General features: G+C 29.8%; 1 protein-coding gene across 3 annotated transcripts in view; it reads left to right on the top strand.

Annotated features, from left to right (window-relative positions):
• The window catches only part of toy (twin of eyeless), a 209,108-nt gene that overhangs the window by 165,174 nt on the left and 17,765 nt on the right, over window positions 1–26,169 (top strand). For all 3 annotated transcript variants that reach the window (XM_014422067.2, XM_024364245.2, XM_024364241.2), the window contains exon 6: window positions 13,121–13,203. In XM_014422067.2, coding sequence (XP_014277553.1) covers window positions 13,121–13,203 — 83 coding nt within the window. The remainder of the gene's footprint in view (window positions 1–13,120; window positions 13,204–26,169) is intronic.

Here is a 26,169-nt window from a genome sequence, read left to right as displayed (position 1 = left end):
AAATATTAATAAAAAAAAAAAATAGAAAAACAAAGTATAAAATAATGGGATACAATGTGTGTAAGTGATTAAGAAACAAAATATACCAAATGAGCGGGGATACAGAAAAGTGTAAAATATAATAGAAAATTAATAATAAAGTAATTATTTTAATAAGGAATTATTTTACATTCAATTACACAATATATTATTCAATAATAATATTTTTTCTTCTATACATTCTTATAGTATTTTTTTTTTTTTTGACAAATGGTTTATATTCGTGTTAGTTTAGCGTAAAATATGAGATCATCAATGATGAAGTTTACTCTTAAAGTTCTGCAACACAACTATGAAAAATCGCGCATCCATGTGCGTGAGGATGGGTTATTTGGATTAGCTAATACAAGTCAGCCTGAATTTGTGATAAACATGTCAAGTTAGTCATGTTTGTACTCAGTATTGTCTAAAGGTACCTCTTCACTTTTGCCAAACAATGGCAAATTTGCGCATGCGTAACCGTGTGGATGGATTATTTGGCTTGCTTTCAATCTGCCTGAATTTGAGGTCGAACCGTTGAGTGTCGGCTTTTGGGTACAAATCAAAGGGCGCTTGTGCATCCATACGTTTGTGTTCAGTTACCTTTGTTTTAGAACTGTCAACAGACAAATGTTTGTGCTCTCTGTGTTTTAATTAATTAGAGAATTTCCCCAAACTTTCATTATACAATTAACTTGTAGTTTTAGAGTGGTACGAATGGGTAGTTTCTCTTCACGCCTGTATCACTCCATTATAATCTAAAATCAAATATATTGGATGTATGTATAGAAATGTACAGTTGTAAATTTCAATAAAAATATTTAAAAAAAAACATTAGTTTAAGATTATATATTTTAAAATTCTATCAATCCGGTGTTAATTCATTGTTTAAAATGTTGCTAATTAACTTCAGCAGTTTATTTTTTATTTAACATAGCACAAATATATGTTTAGGTAATTAAAGAAAAAAAATTCTAATAAAAATTATAGAACTCGGATTGAATTTGTAGATTTTGTATACTATTTCTATGACTTTTTATCATCTACAACATACTTTGCTGCTGTTTACTTATCCTTTCATTTATCTTATCTTTATTTTCGAAGTGTTCGGGGGGGGGGGGAGAGAAGGGTGTGGTCAGCAAAAAAACAGAAATATACTTTATCTATGATTTTTTGGCTGACCGCACCCCCTGACCATCCCCACTTATTAATCTACGATCAACTATCTACATCTCATCATCTTTCTTTTCTTTCTTTTTATAATGAAAATCTAATGTAATAGCCAACAAAAGTCAAAAGGACATACAAGTGAGTGGATACAGATGTTTCTTACTTCCTTTGTTAACCATTTGTATAAGTCTCGGATTTGTGGCAAGTTGCAACAAACGTGTAGACCCTGGATAAGAACCGCCTGCAGACAAATGTTTGTATTCTCTGTATTTTAATTAATTAAAAGATTTTCTCAACCTTCAGTACCGATAATTAAATTTAGTTCAACATTGTATGTTTTAAAATTTTATCAATTGGGTGTAATTACTTGCTTCAAACCTTGTCAATTAATTTTTCGGTTTGTTTTTAAAATTCATACATTAGCTCTCCTCTTCTCGATCCTTCGATATATGCAAACTAGAGCTCTATTTTTTTTTTTTTTTTTTTTTTTGTTCGTTTATATTTTAATTTGCTATTGTGTTGACTTGACAAGCATCTACTTGTAACGATAATTTTGTAATTAATATTTTTTTAAACAATCAGGCAAATTTGTAACTTGTACATGTATTCGTGATATTATCAAGAGAAAAAACATTCCGGAATGTATTTTTAGGGTTCTGAGTAAAGGTTTATTCAATGAAGAAATGTGTAAAACAATAAAATATCTTTTATGAAAAAACTTAAATTTTTATTTTTTTTATTTTAATAACATTATTGAAATTTACAACTGTATATTACATAATACATTTATTAAATATGGTCTTAGTTAAAATGGAGTGTTACAGGCGTGTAGAGCAACTACCTATTGGTAGCACTCTAATGACATTTTTACATTAGCTGGTCTCTTGGCCATCTTCTTTTCAGACGCATCGGAGGATTGTCAGGAATGGAAGAGGATGCAAGGTTAGAAACTAGGGGGTTTGAGTGGTTCGGGAGTTTATAATGGAAGGAGTGATAAAACTTAAATTAAAAAAAAAAAAAAATCAATACAAGGGTACATGCACCTAACTACACAAATCAAGTAATTTATAAATAAAAAAAAGTAAAATAAACTAATTAGAATGGGAAACGTAGGCACACGGTGTTGTACCACAGTTAATTATTCTGGAATTTACGAAATTAACATTGTAAATAATGCATGCCTTTTTTTCTGCTAACTGACCAGAGGCGTAGCGCGGTGTCAGCCCCCGGAGTGGAAGAAAATTTTGTCGACACCTTATTTAGGTATTTCAATTTAAAAGACTATACAGTAGTACTATAGAAGTTTTTCGTAAAAAAAAAATCATATTTACCATGTATTCTACAGGTTACAAATAAACAAATCATGAAACGAAATGGTTCAAATTTTTACAAGATATTATTATAATCTATTTATTATAATAACATGTATAACAATTATATCCCAGAGGCAACCCGTTCTCTCCGCCGCCACTACTAGTACAAGAGCCCAAGAGGAAAAAAAAAAGGCAGTTATCGCACATCAATTTTTGATTACTTTTATGAAAACTATGTACAATTACTAGTCAAAATTAAAGAGTCTGACAAGTATAGGTAGGGGGAATAAAAAATGGTGGCTGTTTCAAAACGTTCAAAATAAGTAATTTTTCATTCGGAGCTCTATATCATTAAAACTACCTAAAAAAAATAGAAAATCTAAGAGAACATCATTTAAAGTAGAGTAAATTTGCTAAAATATAAGCCCTAATAAAGTTGTTTACGTTCAATAGTTCTCGAGATATAATTTATTAAAAAGCAACATTTTATAAAAATGTTGTACAGAACATACTGAAAGATCTGTAGTTAGTGAATTTATTATGAAAAATCTATATCTCAAAAATCATTTGACGTGCAAATGTCTGTTAGCACCCAAATTAAAGCTAGTTTAATGGGCTATAAAGTAGTTCATGACGTTTATCGTCGTAGGAGTAGTAGTTTTCATGATATTTCCTAAAATAAATTGATTTAGAGTTGTTTGGACAAATTTTCATTTGCCAAATTTATATTCTTATGTGAATATCATAAAAACTACTACTCCCACAAAGATAAACGTTATGAACTATTTTATAGTAAATTTAACTAGCTTTAATTTGTGTGCTGACAGGCATCTGTACGTCCTATGGTTTTTAAAATAAAGTTTTTCATAAATCAAACTTATCATCCGAACAACTCTAAATCAATTTATTTTGGAAATATCCTGAAAACTACCATTCCTACAAAGGTAAAGGTCATAAACTACTTTATAGTGCGTTAAACTAGCTTGAGTACTAATAGAAATCTATAAATCACATAGTTCCTGAGATATAGATTTCTCAAAATAAATTAACTTACTACTAATCTTTCAGTACATTTTTAAGAAATGTTACTTTTTAAAAACCTATATCTAGAGAACTATTGGATGTAAATATCTCTGTTAGGGCTTATATTTCAGAAAATTTACTCTTCTTTAAATGATGTTCTCTTAAATTTTCTAATGCTGTTGGTAGTTATAGATATAGAGCTTCGAATGAAAAAATAATGTTTTTTAAGGTTTTGAAACATCCACCATTTTTTATTCCCCCTACCTATACTTGGCAGACTAGTAATTTAATCAGTTTTGACTAGTAATTATACATATTTTTCATTAAATTAATCAAAAATTGGGGTGAGATAACTGTCTTTTTTTCTTCCCGGCTCTTGTACTGTACGCTATGATATATTGTAAAGCGAATTCATATTTTATAGTACTCGTAAATCCGTTGATGATTAGCATGTTATTCGTATCTTTGAGGAACGATACTTACGTACAATATTTGCCTTTGACAAGGCGCTAAAGGCTTCTTTATTGGACGGTGACAATGGAGACGCCTACGCCAAATATTTGAAAGAACGTGTGTTGTGATATCCTGCTCGGAATTCCAGGTAAACAAACAGTTGAGGCGAATAAAAAATTCAGGTAGGGAGGAGCCATTAGCCGAAGATTTGGCAGCTGAGGTACACAATGCTCTGCTACAATAACTTCAAATGGACTCTCTTCTAACAACAATGCCAGGCTTTCGGTATCGCTTTAACCTACATCTAGGCAGCTGTAACACCCTCTCTATTTTAGAAGCAGGCTTACCGTATCTCAATTTATTAACACAAAAATATTTTTTAATTAAAATTTATAAATTAATAAAAACTTGTGAGTAAAAAGTCGAATTTTCTCCTCATTTATGCTTGGAAAACGGATGAAAGGTGATTAAATTTTTCTATAGAGTTGATAAAGTTAAGATCTCCAAAAGGGACAATAAAAACAAAATAGCAACCCGAATTACGGAAATTTTTTTAATCTTTTAACATTGTTATTTCTGATTTTTTTTTTACGACGATTACGACAAACTTAAAAATAATTGAGTTCATTCTTCGTCGATTTCATCAAACTCAAATATTGTGAGTACATATGTATATGTAATCCATTACGTCTCGTATAGGTAATTGAATTATGCATTAAGCTTATTATCACCGGAGCGTCAGACTTGAATCTGGAATTTTCCAAAATGACCTAATTAGAAACATGTTATGAGATTTCGAAATTTTACATTTTCATATTATATATGAACATAAATAACTAAAGTAGATAAAAATTGAACAAAAAAATAATTATTTCTGATTGTCAGTTTTTTCGTTGGTGATATATTTTCGACAGCTCCTTTACGCCACGTAAATACACTACATATACTTCTTCAATTATACCATTCTTTTATTAGGGACCTTAGATTGATACTGGAGAAGAGTAGATTGCCGAATGATTGAGCTGCGTGAGTCTAAGTAGCGGAATGTGCCGCTCAGTTACAAAGAGCCGTTTCATTCTTATTAATTCTCTCAGAGGCAGGTCCCCCATTGAGCGGAGCCATCAGCAGACGATGACAGCCAACTGTTCACGAACAAAAAAAGAGATCGCTTTCCTGACTGGCCGTGGCCCCATTGAGGCAGCCCCGTGGGGCCTAGCCCTCCCGCGTTTTCTAATAGATCTAAAAAAAATTAATTTGAGCTAGGTGTTGTGAATCAGTAGCTTATCTCAATGTTCCATCTCTTCTAGCCCATCAATGACCACACATCTCCACTTAAAGAATGATTCTGATTCTTTGTCGGCATCACAGTCGTAGCTTTTAAAATCCACTCGTTTTGAAAACATCCTATTTTCCGCTTTTAATCGAGCAAAAAAATATGGCGGATAGTACCAAACACATACTTTCCATTAATATTATTCTTTTCTTTTGAAATGTTGGATAAATTCGAGTAAAATAGAAATAAATCACAGGACGAAGAAGAATTTCTACTAGGTATGATAGGACCAGATTCAACGTTCTCAACAGATGAAAAAAAATTAAGAAATTATCATAAATCCAACATATCGTAAAATAAACATGTAAATGAGATCGTTCAACAAAAATCAACTTAGATTCATCATATGGAATTTCATACATGATTTAGCATATCATAGATTGCTAATATTGACAGATCACTGACCGTTTAATAATTATTCATTATCATTAAAGACCGGTTCTGCCGCAGGGCTTCGGAGCAATATGGCGGCGCCCATTTTCCGCCAAAAATTCTAACCTATACGAGCTCCATCTAGCGGATTTGTTCAGATTTAACTTTCAACCTTTTTGAAAACTTCACAACCACCCAAATCCACTTGTTTCTAACCTGGCTTCTCCTTCATTACCTAACAATCCTCCTAGGCGTCTGAAAAGAAGATGGCCTCGAGATCTTCTCCTCTAGAAATGTTATTGGAGTCCTATCAGTGAATAAGCTCCAGGATTGATCCTTGGCTGATATAACAGAATAAATATATATTTACCACTACCAGACTCAAAAATTGGCACAGAGTCGAAGAATAGTATATAAAATGTTCCATCACATAGGCTTTTTATGTTTTTTCCGGCAGATAGAATGAAAGATGATTAAAAATAAAACTGTAATATTTTAACACAAAATGAAGAATGTGATGTTCGGTGCACAATGATTAGAAAATTAGGCAACATATGGTTATGGTTAATGCTTGGAAGGTTTTTTAGCTTTAGAATATATTCACATTTACTGCCTCGGGCCTATAATTAAAAACAATCACATGTATACATAAAACTGTCAACTTTTATAGTATCTAACGATTGAACCGGGCCTATTAGTAAAGTCAAAATTTGGAATCGAAAAATAATAACTGGATTTTATAAAAATAGTTAATTTAAAAAAACAAATATATATATAGGGCTGAGTAGGATATAAGAATTTTTTTAAGGTAATGTTAGAGATATCGGGAAAAAATATATAAGAGAATGAAATAAGAGTGTAAACAGATTCTATGTATTTTCACTTTTTTTTTTTTTTTTTTTTTTAATCCCCCTCCCTTGCCATCTCTGGCATACGGGGTGCGGGAGCAGTGGGGTAGTGCGCTGGGGTTTGCGCATGCCACTACTCCCTAGGTATTTTCACTATTTAATCACATAAAATATTCACAGAAATAGCTATGCTTATTAAATAGACAGATTATTATTCTATATGGATTAGATAATGATTTCAAATTCACTTCATCCAAACATAAGATTAACAAGAAGTTAAAGCAATGTTTATAAAATGTGCAAAATTGCTAGTTTAATCTTGAAATTCATTTAATTCAAACATTAATCTCTGTACTGTATATGTTGGTTAAAAGGTAGTTGTAAAAATATTTTTTTTTTTAATTTATTTATTGATATTTACAACTGTATAAAAAATACAACAAGTAAATTGGATCATAATGACATAATGATATGATACAGGATGTAGAGAAACTACCCAGTAGTAGAACTCTAATGTTGTAAAAATTTGAAAAATAATGTGAAATTCTTTGAGGAGTAATCTCAAAAGGTGTTAAAAAGTGTTTTGAACTGCATTTTTGTCCAAAAAAATCTATAATATAAATGAATGAAAAAAAAACCGTTAGTTTACATATTGCTAATACCTAGTTATTTAATTTAAAGGCGTATTTTTGTTCCTTGGGAAACTTTGCATTATCTTCTAAAATTATTCAACACCAGGAAATTAACGAATAACTGGTACAATTTAAGGCAGTTATTCCTTACAAAAAAAGATTCACTGAATACATATGAGTAAAATAATATATAAAAAAATTATTTTGGTTTGATGATTGTATGTAAAAGACCGATATATTTTAAAAAAAATAAAATTGTATGGTAATAAAAGTAGAAGAAAAAAAATTATTAAAATGAATCTAAACCAAATTGCATATATTTGTATATTTTTAATGGTGAGAAGATACTTGACCATGAATAATATATACAAGGAGAAGATGGTTGGGAGTGCGGTCAGATAATAACAAAAATAAATTAAAAAATTTTACTTATATTATTTCAAAATTTTTCGAGACCAGGTAATATTTATCAATTAATTAATTTAATATCCAAAATAGTCTCAACACTATATATTTATTTATTTGTCCTACGTTTCGGCCCTTCCAGCCATCCTGAGGGACATCTTCAACATAAATTTCCTCTCACATTAATTGTTTTCTCCTTGCAGGCTATTTTGCCCAGGTCAATTTCTTTATTTAAGTCAAAAACCTTTCTATTTAAATTTTAAAAACCATTCACTTATCTATTCTATAATATTGTCCACACTATAAAAACCCACACCATATAATAATAAATAAATATATAGTGTTGAGACTATTTTGGATATTAAATTAATTAATTGTTAAAAAACCTATTTAATAGTGCCAACGTTTCAGCCGCAATTTCCATTTTTCATCAGGACTAAGAAAAAAGAACAAATGAATAAACAAAAAAAGAAATATATGTATACGGAATATTTACTATAAATAATTGTACAGAATGAAAATGAATAAAAACCAAGAAATAAAAGTAGTGGAAAACAAAATGTATGTACAAGTAATTAAATATGTAAATAAAATAATATAATTAGGGAAATAAAAATATACTAACGTAAGTTTTATAATGCAAAGAAACAAAGAAATATGAATATAGAATAAAGAAACAAAATATGAAGTTAGACAAAAGAAGTGATTAGAAAATATGACAATTATAATATATGGTGAACATAACTAATAGCATGGATAAGGAAAAATAAGAAAAGAATAGAGAAGCAGAAGGGGGTAAAAGAAAGATAAGAAAAAGAGAATAAAACAAATAACTCACCTACTTATAGGAGATCGGAAATCTATGTGCGCATGCAATAACACTAGGTTAAAAAGTACGTTACAAAGATGACGAAATTACCAGAAGGTGACAATACGTTACAAGTTATTTCGATGAGTAAAAATAAGAAATTGAAAATATTTTTTAAAAAATTTAAAAGTGAAACTTTTACATCCTCAGTAATTCTGAGTTATGATTTTATTTGTTAAAATTGTAAGACTGTTCATTTATTAGTCAAAAAATTTATAAATAAAAAAATTAGTTTGTACGGATTTATTTAAAACATGATAAAAAAAAAAATTGTTCACAAATAAAATTTGTACTATACGTATTTCTACTACAAATTAAATTAGTTTTTTCTGAATAAAATGATTTATACATTATGATATTATGTATTTCCAATTCCAACAAAATATGTTATGAACACTTATAGGAATTACCCGGTATCAAAACAATGAAAAAATATTTTATTTTCCATTTTCACTGTTATTACAATAACTTCCCGATAGATCGGGATGTTAAAAATGTCCTTTACACAATTGCACTTTTATTTGAAAACAAAAATGTTATTGGCTGCTGAATTTTCTTTAAAAAAAAAAAAAAAAAAAGTAACTTTTTTTTATTCACACCAGTTCGGACTACTGGAGTGTTCGCAGTACCGAATTACAGTGTACTATTTTATTGAAAGGATATTGACAACTAAAAATAATTATATAACAACCAAAATATAGGAAGAATGAGGACCACTCATGAGGACAGCTTATCTGTACCAATTTATGGAGAAATGTTATCCATAGTCATATTTTCGGAAACTCAGAATTTGAAAAATATCAATAATTACAAGATAACAAGATTCTTGTTACTTAATTACAGATAGAATTTAATGAACTTTGTGATTACACTTACCTCGGTACTTTAAGAATCAATCTAGTAATAAAAGTTTTAGGCTTGTTGTTTAACAGTTATAATAGGATAAGGAATAAAATTACTAGAAAACCTAAGGTTCTTTTTTTTAACTGAACTTTGGAACTACTAATCGAAAAATAAACTTTTCCTCTTACCCTCCCGACCCTTTCGCTGCTACTAGTGTGCCACACTAAGCTACACGAAACTATTAACGTCAGTGGAGCTGTTTCTTAGGAGAATGGTAACCCACTTCTACGGTAAAAATAAAGAGAGCTCAGATTGTGCTTAGTTATTTTAACTTCAAATTGATTTCATTTTCATTATTTACACTAAAATAATTGAACGCTTCAACCATTTTCTTAAATCATAATATTTTGTTTCTTTAAGGAAATTATTTAGTATTTATTTATTACCAAATAGGTCCGGCTGGCCTTACATGGTTAATGTAAGAGGTACAATTTTTTTTTCAACAACTGATTGTGGGGGGGGGTTATAGTCTCATATACCCCTAACTATATACAATGTTATAAATTTAAAAAAAATAAGATCAAACAAATAGGCTAAAATAATAATTCTTAATACAAGATAAAAGTAAAGTTCGTAACGAAAACAATGACATTTATGGATTAAAAAAAAAAATTGACTTCTAATGGAAAAAAAAGTGGATTTAAGAAAAAGGTGAAGAGAAAAAAAAAATAAAGATAAAATAAAATTTTAAAGTGACAGTAACAGAACTGATAAATATAGAACTTATATTAAACAGAATGTCCTGCAGCATCCTGGGCTTCAATCTTCGGGTTGTGGTTGGGTTTCCCAAGTTGTAGGTCACTGCTCCTTTAACTGTAGGTAACTGGGATTGGAACTTCATGAACCTTTTTTTAACGTAATCCTGTATTGTCTCTATTCGTAATTCCCGATCCAATTGGCTGTTTCTTACAAACTAAGGAGCATCCACTGCAATTGTTACTTTATTTTGAAAATATTGTAATTTTTTCCTTTTCGTTAAGGACTCCCCAGACTTCACAGTCATATATCAGTAGTGGTCTTAGAATTGTTTAAAAAACAATAATAGCTATTGTCTATTATCTAGTTTTAATTATTATATTATCTAGTTTTAATTTGGATTTTCCATTTAGGATAGGATTATTTAAGGCAACAAAGGACTTGTCTTGACAATGCCTCGCGGTTGACACTATCTTATGAAAATCATTCAAAACATCTTTGACATAAGTCACTCTTTGACTGACAGCCAATATTCGGTTGGAAAGTTAATCCTTGCCAGGTGCAACAACGCCGGTGGTCTTCGTAAGAAAATGCAGGGGAAAAAGTGATGCAAATATACTTCTTCCTATACCTGCTAAAATTCTTATCTTGCCTTACCTGTCTCCCTAATCTTAATTTCGGTTCGCTTATGATACATAAGACATTTATAAATTTTGTTAGTACTATTTCACAAGCTATATGGGCCCATCATTAGAAAATAAATGGAATCACACTTCTTTATCAATACAATTTTTTTTTTGTATTATCATACTATTTTTAATAACAAACATTTGTTATTTATTTTTACATATTTACTCCTTGATATTCTAATTGAAAATTGTAATCTCCAGAGAATGCGTATGTGTTTAATTTTGTAACTTGCATTAAATATAAGTGGGAAAAAGGTTACTTATTCAAGGAATACCTACTTAATATACTTTTAATTGTATATTTGAAATAATTATATATTCTTACAAATTTCCTAAATATATATTCCCGAATAAATAATTATACCAGAAAAAAAAATTATTTCCAGATAAAATACGTGTTGAGTAATAAAAATTCGGGGATAAATTTTTTTTTCCTTTATTGACGAATAACAGATAAACACAATAAAACTTCATACATACAATTATTGAAATAAGATATATTTTAGATGATTATTAGTTCACCGTATATAATTAATTGTTGGTGGTCAAGAAAGGTTCAAAAATAACAGAAAAACTATTTAAGAATAACCAAAGTTTATTCCCCACTCTGTAGGGCTTTATCTGAGAACGTGGTACAATCATTTTAAAATATGGTAAAAATATACGAATGAGCTCAGAAAGTTGTAAAAAAGATGAAATGAATAAAAAATGGTAATAAAAGGAACTTAGTGATTCGGAATAAAAATAGGAATGTTGAACAAGTTTTTAATCAAAGTGGTCTATATAGTATTTTTTTAATTAAAAAAATCTGTTTAATTTATAAGTTTTATATTTGAATAGTTATTTATTTTTAAATGTGGATAGTTTTATTCCTCTTATAACTCTGTTACAGTCATTGAAAGCTATGAAATTTATAATATCAACAATACATTGATTAATTCAAAATTAAGTTATTTTCTTTTTGTTTATGATGTAATAACTTTCATAAAATCTTTATAAATTAGTAAGACAAAATTAATAAATCCATTTAAAAATTTTGCTATTCTCAGTCCGGTTATCTGTTACGAAAACTGTTCAACATCTAAAGTTTATTGTAGGCAACACCCATTAAATGGATATTTGTGAAATTAAGATTTTGTAATAAAAACAAGCTAGCAAAAAAACATCAAATATTATTTCATGATACTCGTCTATACAGCCAAAATTTAGAATGCGTGAAAGTACAGATTTTGTTCAATTGCTCTCAAAAGGGATTATAAGAATATTAAAAAAATATATTTTTATATTACATAAAAAAAAAATGAAAATACATTATAACACAACAAAAAAGCATGATACATTAAATTCTCATTTTGTCAGATATTATACACAAAGCGCTTTGTCGAGATATTTCAAAAGAAGCATTTATTGACAACAGTACAGAACTTTTACATAACTTTGAAAAAGTTTTTTACAGAGCTTAACCAAGCATATAACCAAACAATTAAAATATCTCCAAGTTGTGCATTCACACCTTCAAACCACCGCCAGTCGAAAACTTCCTCATTGGAATTTATAAACAACTTTTTTTTTTCTGTAAATGTAGAGGGAAATTACATTACCACATTATGCATATATATATTTATATTAACGCCATATTTGTCATTTTATTTTAAAATTCATTCGTAATTCGTTTAGAAAATTTGGTCTCATCTGTGGTTCCTTCAATATTCAAACATCAAATTCAACGATTTTTCTCTAAATAGACACTATTGAATTATAAAAGCTATTTGTTTTGACTGCCGTCAAAATAGCCCTGACGAAGCCCTGACCCGTGGGACGAAACGTTGGCTCATATAGTATAATTCTACTATTTGAGTTTTTTTTACCGCACCCGGACCATATTCCTTTCATTTTGATGTTTACTATTTTCACCGGGCATTAGGCGAAATGATCTTTTGAAAAAGAATATATACTGTTTCTGATAAAAAATGATCAAGTGATGAGAATGATTCGTTTCCTTTATATCACAGAAAATATTGGCCTTAATTTTCAGTAGTAGACTTTAATAGGGGGCCATCAATTTTAGGATAAATAAAAAAAATACTTATATTTATTACCTCTGGATAACAATGAATTAATATTTTTTATACTCGAGATCTCTTTAATCATCAAAACTTCCAAAATATTGCCTTGAAATTCGATCTTGATAGTAATAATGAAACCAATTAGCTATAAGTTACCAATATTGTAAAGATTTTAAGGATACCTTTCCCATCGGCTACCCATCAGGTAGAGATGACGAGTAAGTAAAAGGAGGGAAAAAATGTTTGAAAAAAATTGAACGTCAACCTAAGGGGGCGGAGGTTGAGGTCTTCTTATCTACCGTATTGATTTCAGGTTGGTCTCTTGTTACAGAGTTCGAGAGAACCCACTACCCAGATGTCTTCGCCAGGGAGCGGCTAGCTGAGAAAATTGGTCTACCAGAAGCTCGGATACAGGTTAGTTAACTCTTACTAATTTAGTAAACCAATAAATTATAATACAATATATAATATATATTATATAAAATATAGAGTTTAATATTATAGACAATTTCGTAATCTTTAAAATGAGTGGCTATAATCTCCCAAGAGATTACAAGTTATAATTTTTTTATTTTTTTTAAGGTACCATTGAAGTAATATACTAATCAATATCTAAACGTTATTCATTTGTAATATAGAATATGGGTTACTTTTCTTCTTAATAAAATATTTGAAAAGAAAAAATTTTACATTTATGTTAAAATTTTCTTGTTACTGAGTATGGCACACTAGTGATTATGAGATGCGCGAAAGGGTTGAGAGGGAAAGTTTACCTTCCTAATAGAGGTTCCAAAGTTTCTTTCCTTTCTTGTTATTTTCTGTTAAACAACATGCGACATACATTTTTCACTAGATCGCTTCTTCTCGAATCATAACGGTAAGAGTAATCACGAAGTTGTTCACATTCTAAATGTTATGAAACAACCAGTTTAAATTATTAATAACTTTCTTAGTCAAAACGTCCAATTGTTTAACTGTGGATAACTTCGCATCATAAATTGGGAATATTTTGCCAGAGTAAACCTATCCTCAATGGAATTTATAATAGTAATTTTTAATCAATTATAATTTGGATTTAAATTGACCTCAATTCATATTAAATAAAAATCTCTGTTTAATTTTTTTTTGTTTTTTCATATTAAGAGAAAATGTATATTATAAACAAGAAAAAAAAATTATGACATAAAATTGCACCAGCTATTGGTTCCCTCATGTTTATAATTAATAAACAAACTATGTTTTACTAATATATATATACATAATATATATTATGTATAACTATGTTTTACATTTTAACGAAAAAATAAAATAATTAATTTAAGATTAAAAAATCGCACAAACGACCGTTTTGAAATAAAAATAAATTCAGATGGTTAGTGATGAATTTTAAAGCAATATGTGTTTTTTTTTAACTTTCTATTTTAGTTATTAAAGGGCTTAAAAATTTAGGGCGAGATTGAAAAAAAATATGAGTCAAGTTTACGGAGTATATATTAAATTCCGAATGCTACGTTGTTATTCTTGTATAGTATGAATAACTGTATACAATTCTTGGATATTTGTTTTGAAATACTTGAGGTTTTTCAAGTTGGTTAAGTTAGTGAAGCTCCATCTGGGACAAGTATATGTCATGAAGTATTTTAGTACTGATTTGTAGATTATCCATTAATTATTTTGTGGTAGTTTTGATTTTTTATTAAAATTTTATAATAAAATGTGGAAACATTCTGTGTGTTATTTTCTTTGTCTTTTATAATTTTCAATTAATATCCTGGTTCAATAACAATTAATTGTCTAATTTGGCTCTATTATAAGTATTGAAACATTGGGGGGGGTGGGGCGAAGGCTATGTTAAATATCTCCATTTAAAGCAGTCACTGAATGGACAAGGGAGAGCATCGGTAAATAGAGATTGATTCGCTATTGGCTAACTGACTCTAAGCCCTCTTTTAACGAATTCCTTTCTCATTTGAAGGCGCACATCAAAGGCTGCACATCAAGCAGCTATCCGACTATAGCACGTTAGAGAGGGATCCCCCGCTCCACTCCTTTTCTTTATTATCTCATCTGTTATAAAGCACGGTTTATTACCGTAGGAGGGAGAGGGGGGACATTTAATTAGGAATTAATATCACCCGCCTCAGGTGTCGGCGGTGTTGGGGAAGCTTTCAAGTTTATTTTTTTTTTTTAATTTCATGGTAAAAGTGGATTCTGTGTTAGACATAGCCAAAGGTGATTTAATTTATTGCATTTAATTAATTAATATTACGTGCACCTCTATTTAAAAAAATGAGACGATTTGTACTATTCTTATGTTATCCAACGCTGATGTAGTGTCAGACCAATGATCTAAAATACGAAATATTCATATCCAGATATTGAGTATTAATGAAGACAGGGTATTTTTTTCATTTACTAAAATTAAAAGAATCCAATATTTTCTGCCATGCAAACTTAATTATCCATAGGTTAACAATCTTTAATATTGCTTTTTGTTTTAGTCATTAAATTAAATTTATTATCACTTAAGTTTAATTTAAATTTTATTGTGTGGAAATGATATTAGTAACCTCTTAGTAGTTAAACAATTATGGATAAATCGCCTCCAGGAATATAAAATAAAATATAATAACTTTTATTATATTCTTTTTAGACAAAATGTCCTTTTTTTTTTTGGAAAGTTACACAACTGTAGCTTTCGCAAAAATTGCATTTTTCTCCGGATGTTCACAAGATGTTAGATAAAGTAAATATTTGTTCCGGAGCTCAATCTAATTGTTCAAATCATTCAAACGGAAATAATAATAATAATAAATTATAATTATTTTTTTCTTGTGTACTTCACAACTAAACAAATTATTATTAAAATAATGTTACCATCTAACTTTAAATAAATTGTATTTCCTAATTAATCATATTTAAGATATGTTTAAGTTGAGTAGGAATATTTATTTCGGATTCAGCGTCTTACAAAACAACAAAGTTGGGGATTTAGATTTTGGAGATAGATTTAGAATTCGGGGTCCGGGGTGGATTCCTTTGTCTGAGTTAGATTATTTGGAATTCAGAAAATAGAAGAACGATAAAGGTATTTTAAGGCCTGCCATGGATATAATTTTGGAGAATTGGGGACTTTTTTTTGTTACCAGGGATGGATAATGTTTTGGGCCTGGAGCTGATAAAAGTTTAAGTTTTTGGAGCAAAAAGAATAATGTTTTCTCGGATATCACCATTAAATTAGGTAAGGTTGATATTTTGTGACAGTTCACTGTCAAGGCGTATGCCTATGACAGTCAAACGTGGCAGTTGCTTCACTGACTTTACTTTACTACTTTTGAAGGCGCTGAGCGAGTATCTTTTTGTCGGGAGAATCGGCAGTACTAATCATATATATATATATATATGACATTGACATTGTGCTTTCGCCAATACTTAACTTATATATATATATATACACACATAATGTATGCATTTGCTTAATTTAATAAACGTTAAATCCATATAAAAGAATTTTAATTTAAAAAAGTACTTTTATGGATCAAAAGGAAAAAAAAAAGGAATAAATTGAAAAGAAGTAAATATTAGCATTTAATTTCACGTAAGGCGTCTGAAAAGAAGATGGCCTCGAGATCTTCTTCTCTAGAAATGTTATTGGAGTTCTATCAGTGGGTAGATTCTCCACATGTTTTTATCATGTTACTATGTCACCTACAGCAAATTTACTTGTTGTATATATGTGTATACAGTTGTAAATATCGATAAATAAATTATTAAAAAAGAAAAAAAAAATAATTTCACGTGACTCAGATTGCGTGACAAGTAGTAGAAAAAACATAAACTAATGACATTTTAGTTAATGTGTTTCACTATGTTGTTCAGGGAAAGAATTCAACAGTCTCCAAGAGATTCATAAACGGAAAAGGCCTGGTTAAGACGGGGAGATTGTTCTCGTAAGTGACAGTGACGCCTTAAACATGTTGGAGCTGCAAACTACAATACAGTAAAGCACTACGTGTTAATATTTCCGTTAATTGTGATAAAGATATATAGGAATTATACGCAGCAAATGCATTTCATGATTAGTAGAATTTTAATTCTAATTATTTTAATTCTAATTATTCTAATTATTTTAATTCTAATTATTAAAATAAATGTAATATAAAAGTCATAGTATTGGAAGAATGCAAATAATTATAGGAAGATTGTCCCGGTGGCGTTCTAAAAAAGTACAAAAAATAGAAGACAAAACTATTTTTAATAAAATAAATTTATTAACGTTTCGCCGCACTTTGCAGGATTTCATCAGGACTAAATGACAACAAGACACAAACATTGCAAAGTATAATAAAACTATAAGAAGATACTTAGAAAGTTATTTAAAAAAAAGACATGTATACAAGGTACAATGTAAACTAAATGTATATAAATATAGATGAATTTGAATAATAATGAATGATAGATTGTTTATATACAATTCATTTTATGTATTATGTAATATACAGTTGTAAATTTCAATAAAGTTATTTAAAAAAAAACAAAAAAACATTTCATTTTAAATATTCAATTACATTGTTATCCAACTTTACAATGTTTCATTCATTTTCTCATTTAACCCTGCAAAGTGGGGCAAACTTTGGTTATTTATTTATTCTAATAAATGAGGTAAATACACCAGTTATTGACATGCCAGCCTTCGTTTTAAATATTAGGAGATTAATGCCAACAACCAATTTTTTTTGCGGGAGGGGGGATAAATAAGAAAAAGAAAGACAAAACGGTAGTAGGATAGAAATTCTGGCGGATTTTTGGGTTTGCCAGGATGACAATAATTTTTGTCATGTTCTTGATAAATAACATCCATTACATAAAAACTCAAAATTTTATTAAATTATTTACAAAACATGCTTAACATTAGTATGCTTGTACGATATGGTAATAAAATATTTATGATATTAAAATATATATATGACTAAACTGAGAAAGCTCTTTACGATTCCAAAAACAAATGACTAACCTGGAATTCTCACACTTGACTAAAAAGACTGGAAACTGCATGTCGATTCTGATTATTACAACACTTACTATACAAACAGTCTTAAACTATAAACTTCCAATTCATTTCAAAAGACTGATCTACATGACTGTAATAAGGCCAATCTGGACAAACGGAGTTGAGCTTTGGGGCTCCACCAAACCTTCGAATTCATCTCTTATCCAATCCTTACAATCGAAAATCCTCAATGCTCCTTACTTTGTCACAAATAAAATCATACATAAAGACCTTATTGTTCCATATGTAACCGATCTAGCAAGAACCAGATATCATTCATTCCATTGTAAACTCCCTAACCACCCAAACCCACTAGTTTCTAACCTTGCTTTCACTTGCATTCCAGTCAAAACTCCGAAACCCCCTGAAAAGAAGATGGCCGCGAGACCTTCTAATAAAAAATGTTATTAGAGTGCTACCAATGGGTAATTTCTATACACTCCATTATAAACATACATCAAATTTACTGAATGTATTATTATGTACAGTTTATTGAAATATATAAAGATGATCAGAAAGTATTGACCGATTCCTCATCTTCAGGATTTAATTCAGTGGGTATTTTAAAAACAAATAAATAAATTAAAAAAAAAAATCACAAAAAAATAAACTTCAAAAAGTATATATTTTTTTCCATTTACGAAGGAGGTTGATGACTCCGAACAAATTGGAGATCGAATCGATCATTATGAGCTTGAGCTGGATCGGCACTCCATCATGAGCTCGATCTTATCTCCTAGCATATATCGATTATTAACTCGGTATTTTCCTCATCGATTTAAATCACTTATTAATTAATAAATATTCTATAATTACGATTATTCGCCAATTAGGCATACATGGCATATTCGAAAACCTATCTCATAAAAGTTGAAATATTCTAGTCGGTATAGATAATAATAATGAGACAAAGGAATAAAGCTGTTAAAATATATTATTTTTTTTGTGAAACATTGTTCTATAAGAGTATTCATCTAAAATGAATTTGAAGTTAATAAGAATGTATAGGCCAATGGGACTCTGAAAAACAACATTTAACCAAAAATATCGACAAGTGGAATTTGAGAATTTTTTTTTAAAAACTGTTCAAGGTGTAAAAAACAGTTGGCTTTGTACCATTCATGCATTAGAGATTTTAGAAAGAATTTCGGTACTCAGCAGTTAGGCTGATAATTGTCATGTGCATGTTTTTTCTTGTATACTGGTAATTCAAAATGTCTGCCTCATTAAACTAACTCGAACCTACGCAAGGTTAGCAATGCTACATCCAATCCGGAATAGAAAATCTAAATTGAACCAGAAACAACTTTTCTTATATTAAAAACAATTCTCAGGCCACTGCTGATGAAGTCTGGGGAGCGGCATCCTTTACGAAAAGGAAAAAAATACAGTCTTTTCAAAATAATGTCCTACGAATCGTAGCGGATGCTCCTTTGTTTATAAGAAATAGCCAATTGCATCGGGAATTACAAATGGAGTCGATAGGGGATAACATAAAAAAAAGGTTCATGAAGTTCCACTCCCATTTACCGTCAGTTAAAGGAGCAGTGACCTACAACTTGGGAAACCCAACCACAACCCGAAGACTGAAGCCCAGGCTACTGCAGGATATTCTGTTATAATTTCTATATTTATTAACTTTATTATTCACACTTATTCTATTTTAGTTATTATTATTTTGTTTCTCTTTTCGTCTGTTTTTCAAATTAACTTTTTTTTTAACCAATAGAGGGCAATTGTTAGGTTTACGAATGTCGTTATTTTTGTTATTTATTTTATTTTTATTTTAACGTTTTAAATAGTTAGGAGTGTCTTTTGTGGGACACCATAAGCCCCCCCCCTCTCCAACCCCATAATCAATAGTTAAAAAGAAAAAAATGTAACGGTTATACCGATTTGGTATTAAATAAATATATAAATTTAAAATGTCTGTAAAGTGAGTAGTGACGTTATATACTTTCCTTATTTCGACTCAGTCTATATTAAATCCAAGGGGCCCAATTTATTCACTGGAATAAGCGGTTTATTCAGTTTTGTTCTTTAGAGAGCCGCTAAGGTTTCAGGAAAGGGAGGAATAAATCCAAATGGGGAAAGGTTCGTGTATGCAATAAAAAAAGAACCGGGCATAAATCACTACCCGGCCATATTAGAAAATATTAGGAATGAGATTTTTCCAGAGTGACGGACGACTGAGGCAATTGGGTGCCTGGGTAGGATATGAAAGGGGAAGTGGTGCCGGGTTGACAGAGTGGGGGTGCTGAGATGAAGGCTATATCTGGACATGTTGAAAAACGACTTGGAGGGTCAGGCAGTCAAATGGGGTGCTTTGACAAACGGTCCTGCTACTAACGTCACCGCGTCTTACATATCTTGCGTATTCGTTGATGGTTATTGTGACAGGCTTATGTCTCCTCCCCGTATCATCGCATCATCACCTTCAAGACCATAAAAAAAGCAATAATTATGCACAATATCTTCGTAATCACTTGTACAACTTTCTTAAAATGATCCATCCAATACTGATCTTATTGAAAGAATCTATCACTCAAGTTTTTATCTTTTCTTCACTATTTCAGTGAATTTATGCAAACTTACCTAAATGAAATTCACTTTATAATTTTTGATATTGTTAATTGTGCTATTAAAAATATTTGTTTTGAGAACAATGCACTGGATAATGAAAATCTGCTCGAAAGTAGTTCGGATGTTAAAAAAAATTAAAGAACTAATAAACTGAAATGAAAAAATCAAGCTCTAGACAATGAAAAAAAAATTATACAAATTACTACCCTTTGAACTGTTAAGTTCAGAAAAACAAGTCACAATATATCACATTTACTCTACGACACAAAACATGACCTTCAATTTACAAGGTTTACATGGGCCCCACACGTCAATAAAAACTTATCATATTTCAAACTACACAGAAGTTCTAAATTATCCCTCAGACAGAAACTTAACGTATAAAATTATTTACTAAAACCCATATGGACTTATGCCTGCCAAATTTATGGACCGGCTAATAAGATTAAAAAAATACAAAACTTTCAAGGCTGGAAACGAACTCACCACTCTACGTTTCAAACGTGACCAGGCTATAGCATTGTGTAAGGTTGTAGGGCTTAGTAACGAATGGATCCCTATAATGTTAATTAACATTAAACATATGGGTAGACCGAAGCGTAGGTGGGGGAACTCACTCAAGACTGATCTTGTTAAATTGGGTTTGGATTGTTAGTATCGCCTTCAAACCTTCGTGTTCATTAACCCTGTATTATTATTTTCTTAGTCATAACAATATTGAGTTTCTCATTCGATTTATAATCAGGAATAAGGTGATAATTTTTTTGTATAAGGTGATAAGTATTTTTTCAATATATATAAATACCAAGTAAAATAACAGGTAAGTTCGATTAGTAATGGCAATAATATAATTACTAATACTGGAATATATTGTATGTATTCAGAATATCAAAGTCGTATTAGGGAAGGCACCCTAATGATCTGTTCTTTCATTTTCAATCGCTTACATTAGAGTAGCAAGCTGTCCCTGGGGCAGAGATAGAGAAAAGGATTGGACAATGGAGCAAGCCTTGCATCTCTCCCTACTCTAACCGGGCCCCAGGGATATTTGCAATGGGACTAATTAAAAAAGGCGGTTGAAAAGGGCGGGAGATGATTGGAAAGAGAGAACTGGGGGCGGTGAATGAAGGAGCCGCCATTAGACGGAAAGCGGAATAAAAGTAAAAGTAAAGAAAGAAGGATTGGTAGAGGTGAATGGTGGATATTATCTAAATGGTTGTGGCCTTACTTACCGAGATTAAGCCAACCCTCTCCTTTGATTAGAAAGCATAAAAAACCCATCCCCTCTAATGGTGGGCCGCCATCTACTTGTCTCTATATCTATCGGCTCCTTTAGCTATTTAGCTCTTTCAATTATTGTATCTGTGATAAAGATACATTTTATTACCATACATTTTCCTGCATAAATATACTTTTTTTTCCAAGTGTATATATATTTATTAATTATATTTCATCCCGAACGAATGCCAAAAAAACGTCTTCTAACTTTCATAACTTTCACTTACTATGAAAATTCGTATTTTAGGATACTTCGAGATAAAAATAACAAATATCCAACCAAGAATCAAGTTTTGCAAAAAAATAAAAAAAAAAATAACGAAAAAGGATAAGGTGATACGAATGGGATCCTGTCTCTACTTTCGCATTGTTTTCTCATTTGTCAAATTCTTTAATATTTTATATGCATCCATTGTTTATTATTGATAGCAATGGGTACTGGTTATTTATTTCAAATAATTTAAAACCTACAATCCAAAATCCTCAATGCTCCTTACTTTGTCACAAAAAAATCATACATAAAAACCTTAATGTTCCCTATGTAACCGATCTAGCCCGAACCAGATAACACTCCTTCTTCTCTAACCACTCAAACCCCCTATTTTCTAACCTTCTATCCTCTTCCATTCTTGACAATCCTCCGAGGCGCCTGAAAAGAATATGGCCACGAGACCAGCTAATGTAAAATGGCATTAGAGTGCTACCAATGGGTAGTTTCTCTACATGCCTGTAACAACACTTCATTTTAACTAAGATCAAATTTACTGAATGTATTATGTAATATAAAGTTGTAAATTTCAATAAAGATATTAAAAAAAAATTAAATTCGCTATTTAAGCCCTACTAGACTATTCCAATTGAAATTGAACCCAACTAAATTTTACATTGATTTACGAAATAGTTATAGTCGTTCTTGAGAAAGCTCAAAGAAAATGGATTCTCTAAAGTTGACTTTTCGCGGTAGATTTTAACCGAATAGAAGCAACATTCCAGGCATATAACAAGCCTAAATAAGTAATTTCAGTTATTTTCGATTTTTTAGCCAAGCTCACACACTCAGGCCATTTTGCGAGTTTATGTTGTTTAGACTGAGGTGAACTCAGAACTTGTATTTCCGTTCAAAATTCGAATTCGAAATTTTGCACGATTAATACCTTCACCTTACTATTTATTTAATATGTCAGTAAGTGAAATTATAAACGTGGATTCCCACTTTATGTACTCGAGGACAACATTGGTAAATCTAGCAGTGATTAGAGATCGCACTTTGACAATATACCAATTATCATCAACTTTTGCTACAATAATACTAGAGTTGAAACAAATACTGCACTTTTCTTTGAGTACATATACTTAATACCTACCAATCTTTCTTCTCCAGAAGAATTCCAGAAATGTCTCGAATCACACCAAATCCTTGGAATGTCAGAGATTGATATCTTGAGATATCAGTATGGTAAATTATTTGATGGTACAGCCTATATAAGGCGATGACTTTTGCAAATTTTAGTTGCAGGAGTTAACACAGGTTGTAGGTAAATGCAGGGCCACCGCATAGTGGAAAACATCATCAATTTAAGTGATTAATTTGAAATTTAGGTTCTTTTTATTATTATAATATTATCGAGCATTCTTCCCTCTCATCCCCCCTTCAGACCCTCCTTGACAGCAGATCTGTTTTTATACGCATAAATTTATGATATATATTCATATTTATCTATTCAACATTGGTATACATAGCACTTTCTTAGCCTAAATTTGTTGTTTAGATACGATATTAATTGGGATAATGAGCTAATTAATTGAGAATAGTAATTATGCATTGGAATGCCCTCGAGGTGCAATACATCGGAGCCCTCGTGTAAACAGGCCCTAGGGGATTGCTAATTGCTCCATTTATTGACCATATGTAAACATATACGGTATTAACTGTCTAAGTTATAATTACATATTGAAATGTCAATCATAATGCAATGAATTTATGATTAATCTCAGGTATACTCGTAGCAGTACATTAATACCCTAAACTATCACACAAACTAGTTACAATCCTTCCGAGAATAAACAAAATACTTCGAGATATATATTAATTTATCTGTTTATTGATTTTATTATATACTTGAGCAGTTTAAAGATGAATGAAAAATATACTGTTTTTTGTATAATTAACATAAGGACATTTAACATAATTCCAAACTACAAAGTTCATAGTAATCAGTATTTTATTTTAATTTGGTCAAAACTTTACTAAAATGTAATATGACTACAATACTTTATATTCAATCAACTTACGAACAAACTTTTCCATTATTTTTCTCAGATTTATTTTATATTTCCACCAACATTTCGAAGTCTTCGTTTCCTCGTCTTAATGATTCTCTAATATTATTCTACAGTAGCCTTTTGTAATTATATAATATATAATTGTTTAATAGAGCAGAATCAAAACACTCCACAGTTATAATTAAATGTTTTCTACGTCTCATATTCTATAATGTTATAGATTAATATATTAGAGTTATAGCGTAAGAACAACCAACACAATAAATATCATCGTAAGATAGTAATAGTATAAAAACAGTATAAACGTGCCTAGAAACAAATGACCATTTTTCACAAAAACTCAATGATTTCAAAGTATTTTCTTGTCACATTTCCACCATTATATAAATATATTATATTAGTAAATTTCTAATATTTTTTATTTTTGTAAGTCTAGCTGCTTATTAACAACATTTGATTATCTGCTAATTATTATTATTATTATATTTGTCTTATTAAATCCCTTTGCTTATGTTCATTTGCTAAATTTATGCTTTTAGAAACGTTGATCTAATAAATCAGTAAGAAAAAAACGGACGATTTTGTTAACATATTAATTATAATTTGAAATATAAACTTAAAGAAGAAATAAAAGTATCATATAATAACATTTTACTAATAAATATAAATATAATATATTTTTTTTTTTTATAACTAGAATTCTCTATTTTTTAGCAGTAGATAGATTACTTCACCACTATTTAATTTTTTGTTCTTTTTTTTTTTAAATTAGTTCGGACATGACATAATATTTTCTTTATTAAATTTATAATTTAAATTATTAAATAGCTGTTTGGTTAAGTAATATTTTTTCTATACAAACTTGTTATTCTTAAGGGATAATGTCATTAATTGTAGTAAGATACCGATGATTCGCCTCCAGTTTTAGTGAATAATTTAACGAACGATGGGCTAGACAGCGCCACCTACCTGAATAGACAGAGACATCTTTCAACATTATTCGGAAAGTTGAAAAATCTCAAGAAATTACTATCTTTTACTAATACTATTTGGATTGTATTTTTTAACCACCATCTTATGCCAGTAACTAATTAAAAGCTCTAATAACCACCAGGTTTTGGCTAGGAGCGAGAGAAGACACCATGAAAATGATTTCGAAATATTTGTCCATGGCATTTTATATTATATCAACATTTATGTTTGAAATTAAAGTTAACTAATAAAATATAAAGTTTTTTGTTTCAATTTTTATTACGTTAAAAAAATTTGGATATTTGATTGTTTAAATTTAACTGTAATATGGAATAAAATTGGAGGATTATATATATTTATTTATAAAGATAAATATATAGTTGTCTATAGAATAAAGATAAATAATTTTTAAATTAAAAAAAAAAAACTACCATGTTCTTAGAAAAACGCAGAAAACGTACAAGCACGTATTGTCCTGGCATACAATAACAGACATACTTAAATAGAAAATTTTCAATAATATTAAAAAAACCAATAACATTGAACAGATATTTGGAATAACAACACATAAACGTTGTTAAAACTTAGCTTGACAAGCTAACCTCAATAGTGGCGCGATCTGTATGGAGTCTTCTCTATCATTTCTTAAGGCAAATATGATGAATATTTCTTATACTAGAAGTAACTATAAATTTCTTTTAGTTCAGACAATAGAAACGTTAATAGCAAACATAACGAGTATTTGTCGATGTATGACGACGTTACAATCACTCAACTAGGACAAAAATAATACCCAAAATAATTAAAAAGAAAGTAACTTGTTTTGAATAATTTTGATTCCGCTCGATTGCCTCTGATCTGATCCTAGCAGGTGGTGACACCTACCCATTCGTTTCTTAACTTTTTCTTCCAAGATGGCGGTTTAGAAGACGACACCCAAATACTAATAATACGAGTAGAAAGTTTTTTAATTAATTTTCAATTATAATAAAAGATACTTGACAAACGTTATATCCGTTATTTTTTAAATTTATTTGTGTTTGGGTATTAACATATGTTTCTATAAGGACATAATTAGAAAGATATAAAATTTCTACATAAAACTTTATAGGATTTATTTAAAAATTTAAATTTTAGTGTTACAATTTAACATTTTCAATAAATATTTCACTTCTATATTTCAGATACTCCCATAATAACTTTATAAAAATGGA

Source organism: Halyomorpha halys, unplaced genomic scaffold, assembly GCF_000696795.3.
Source record: "Halyomorpha halys isolate HHAL.00 unplaced genomic scaffold, Hhal_1.1 Scaffold354.1, whole genome shotgun sequence".
In the NCBI taxonomy this organism is placed as follows: Eukaryota; Metazoa; Arthropoda; class Insecta; order Hemiptera; family Pentatomidae; genus Halyomorpha; species Halyomorpha halys.
Note: the sequence above shows the minus strand (reverse complement) of the source record. Positions and strands in the feature narration are given on the sequence as shown.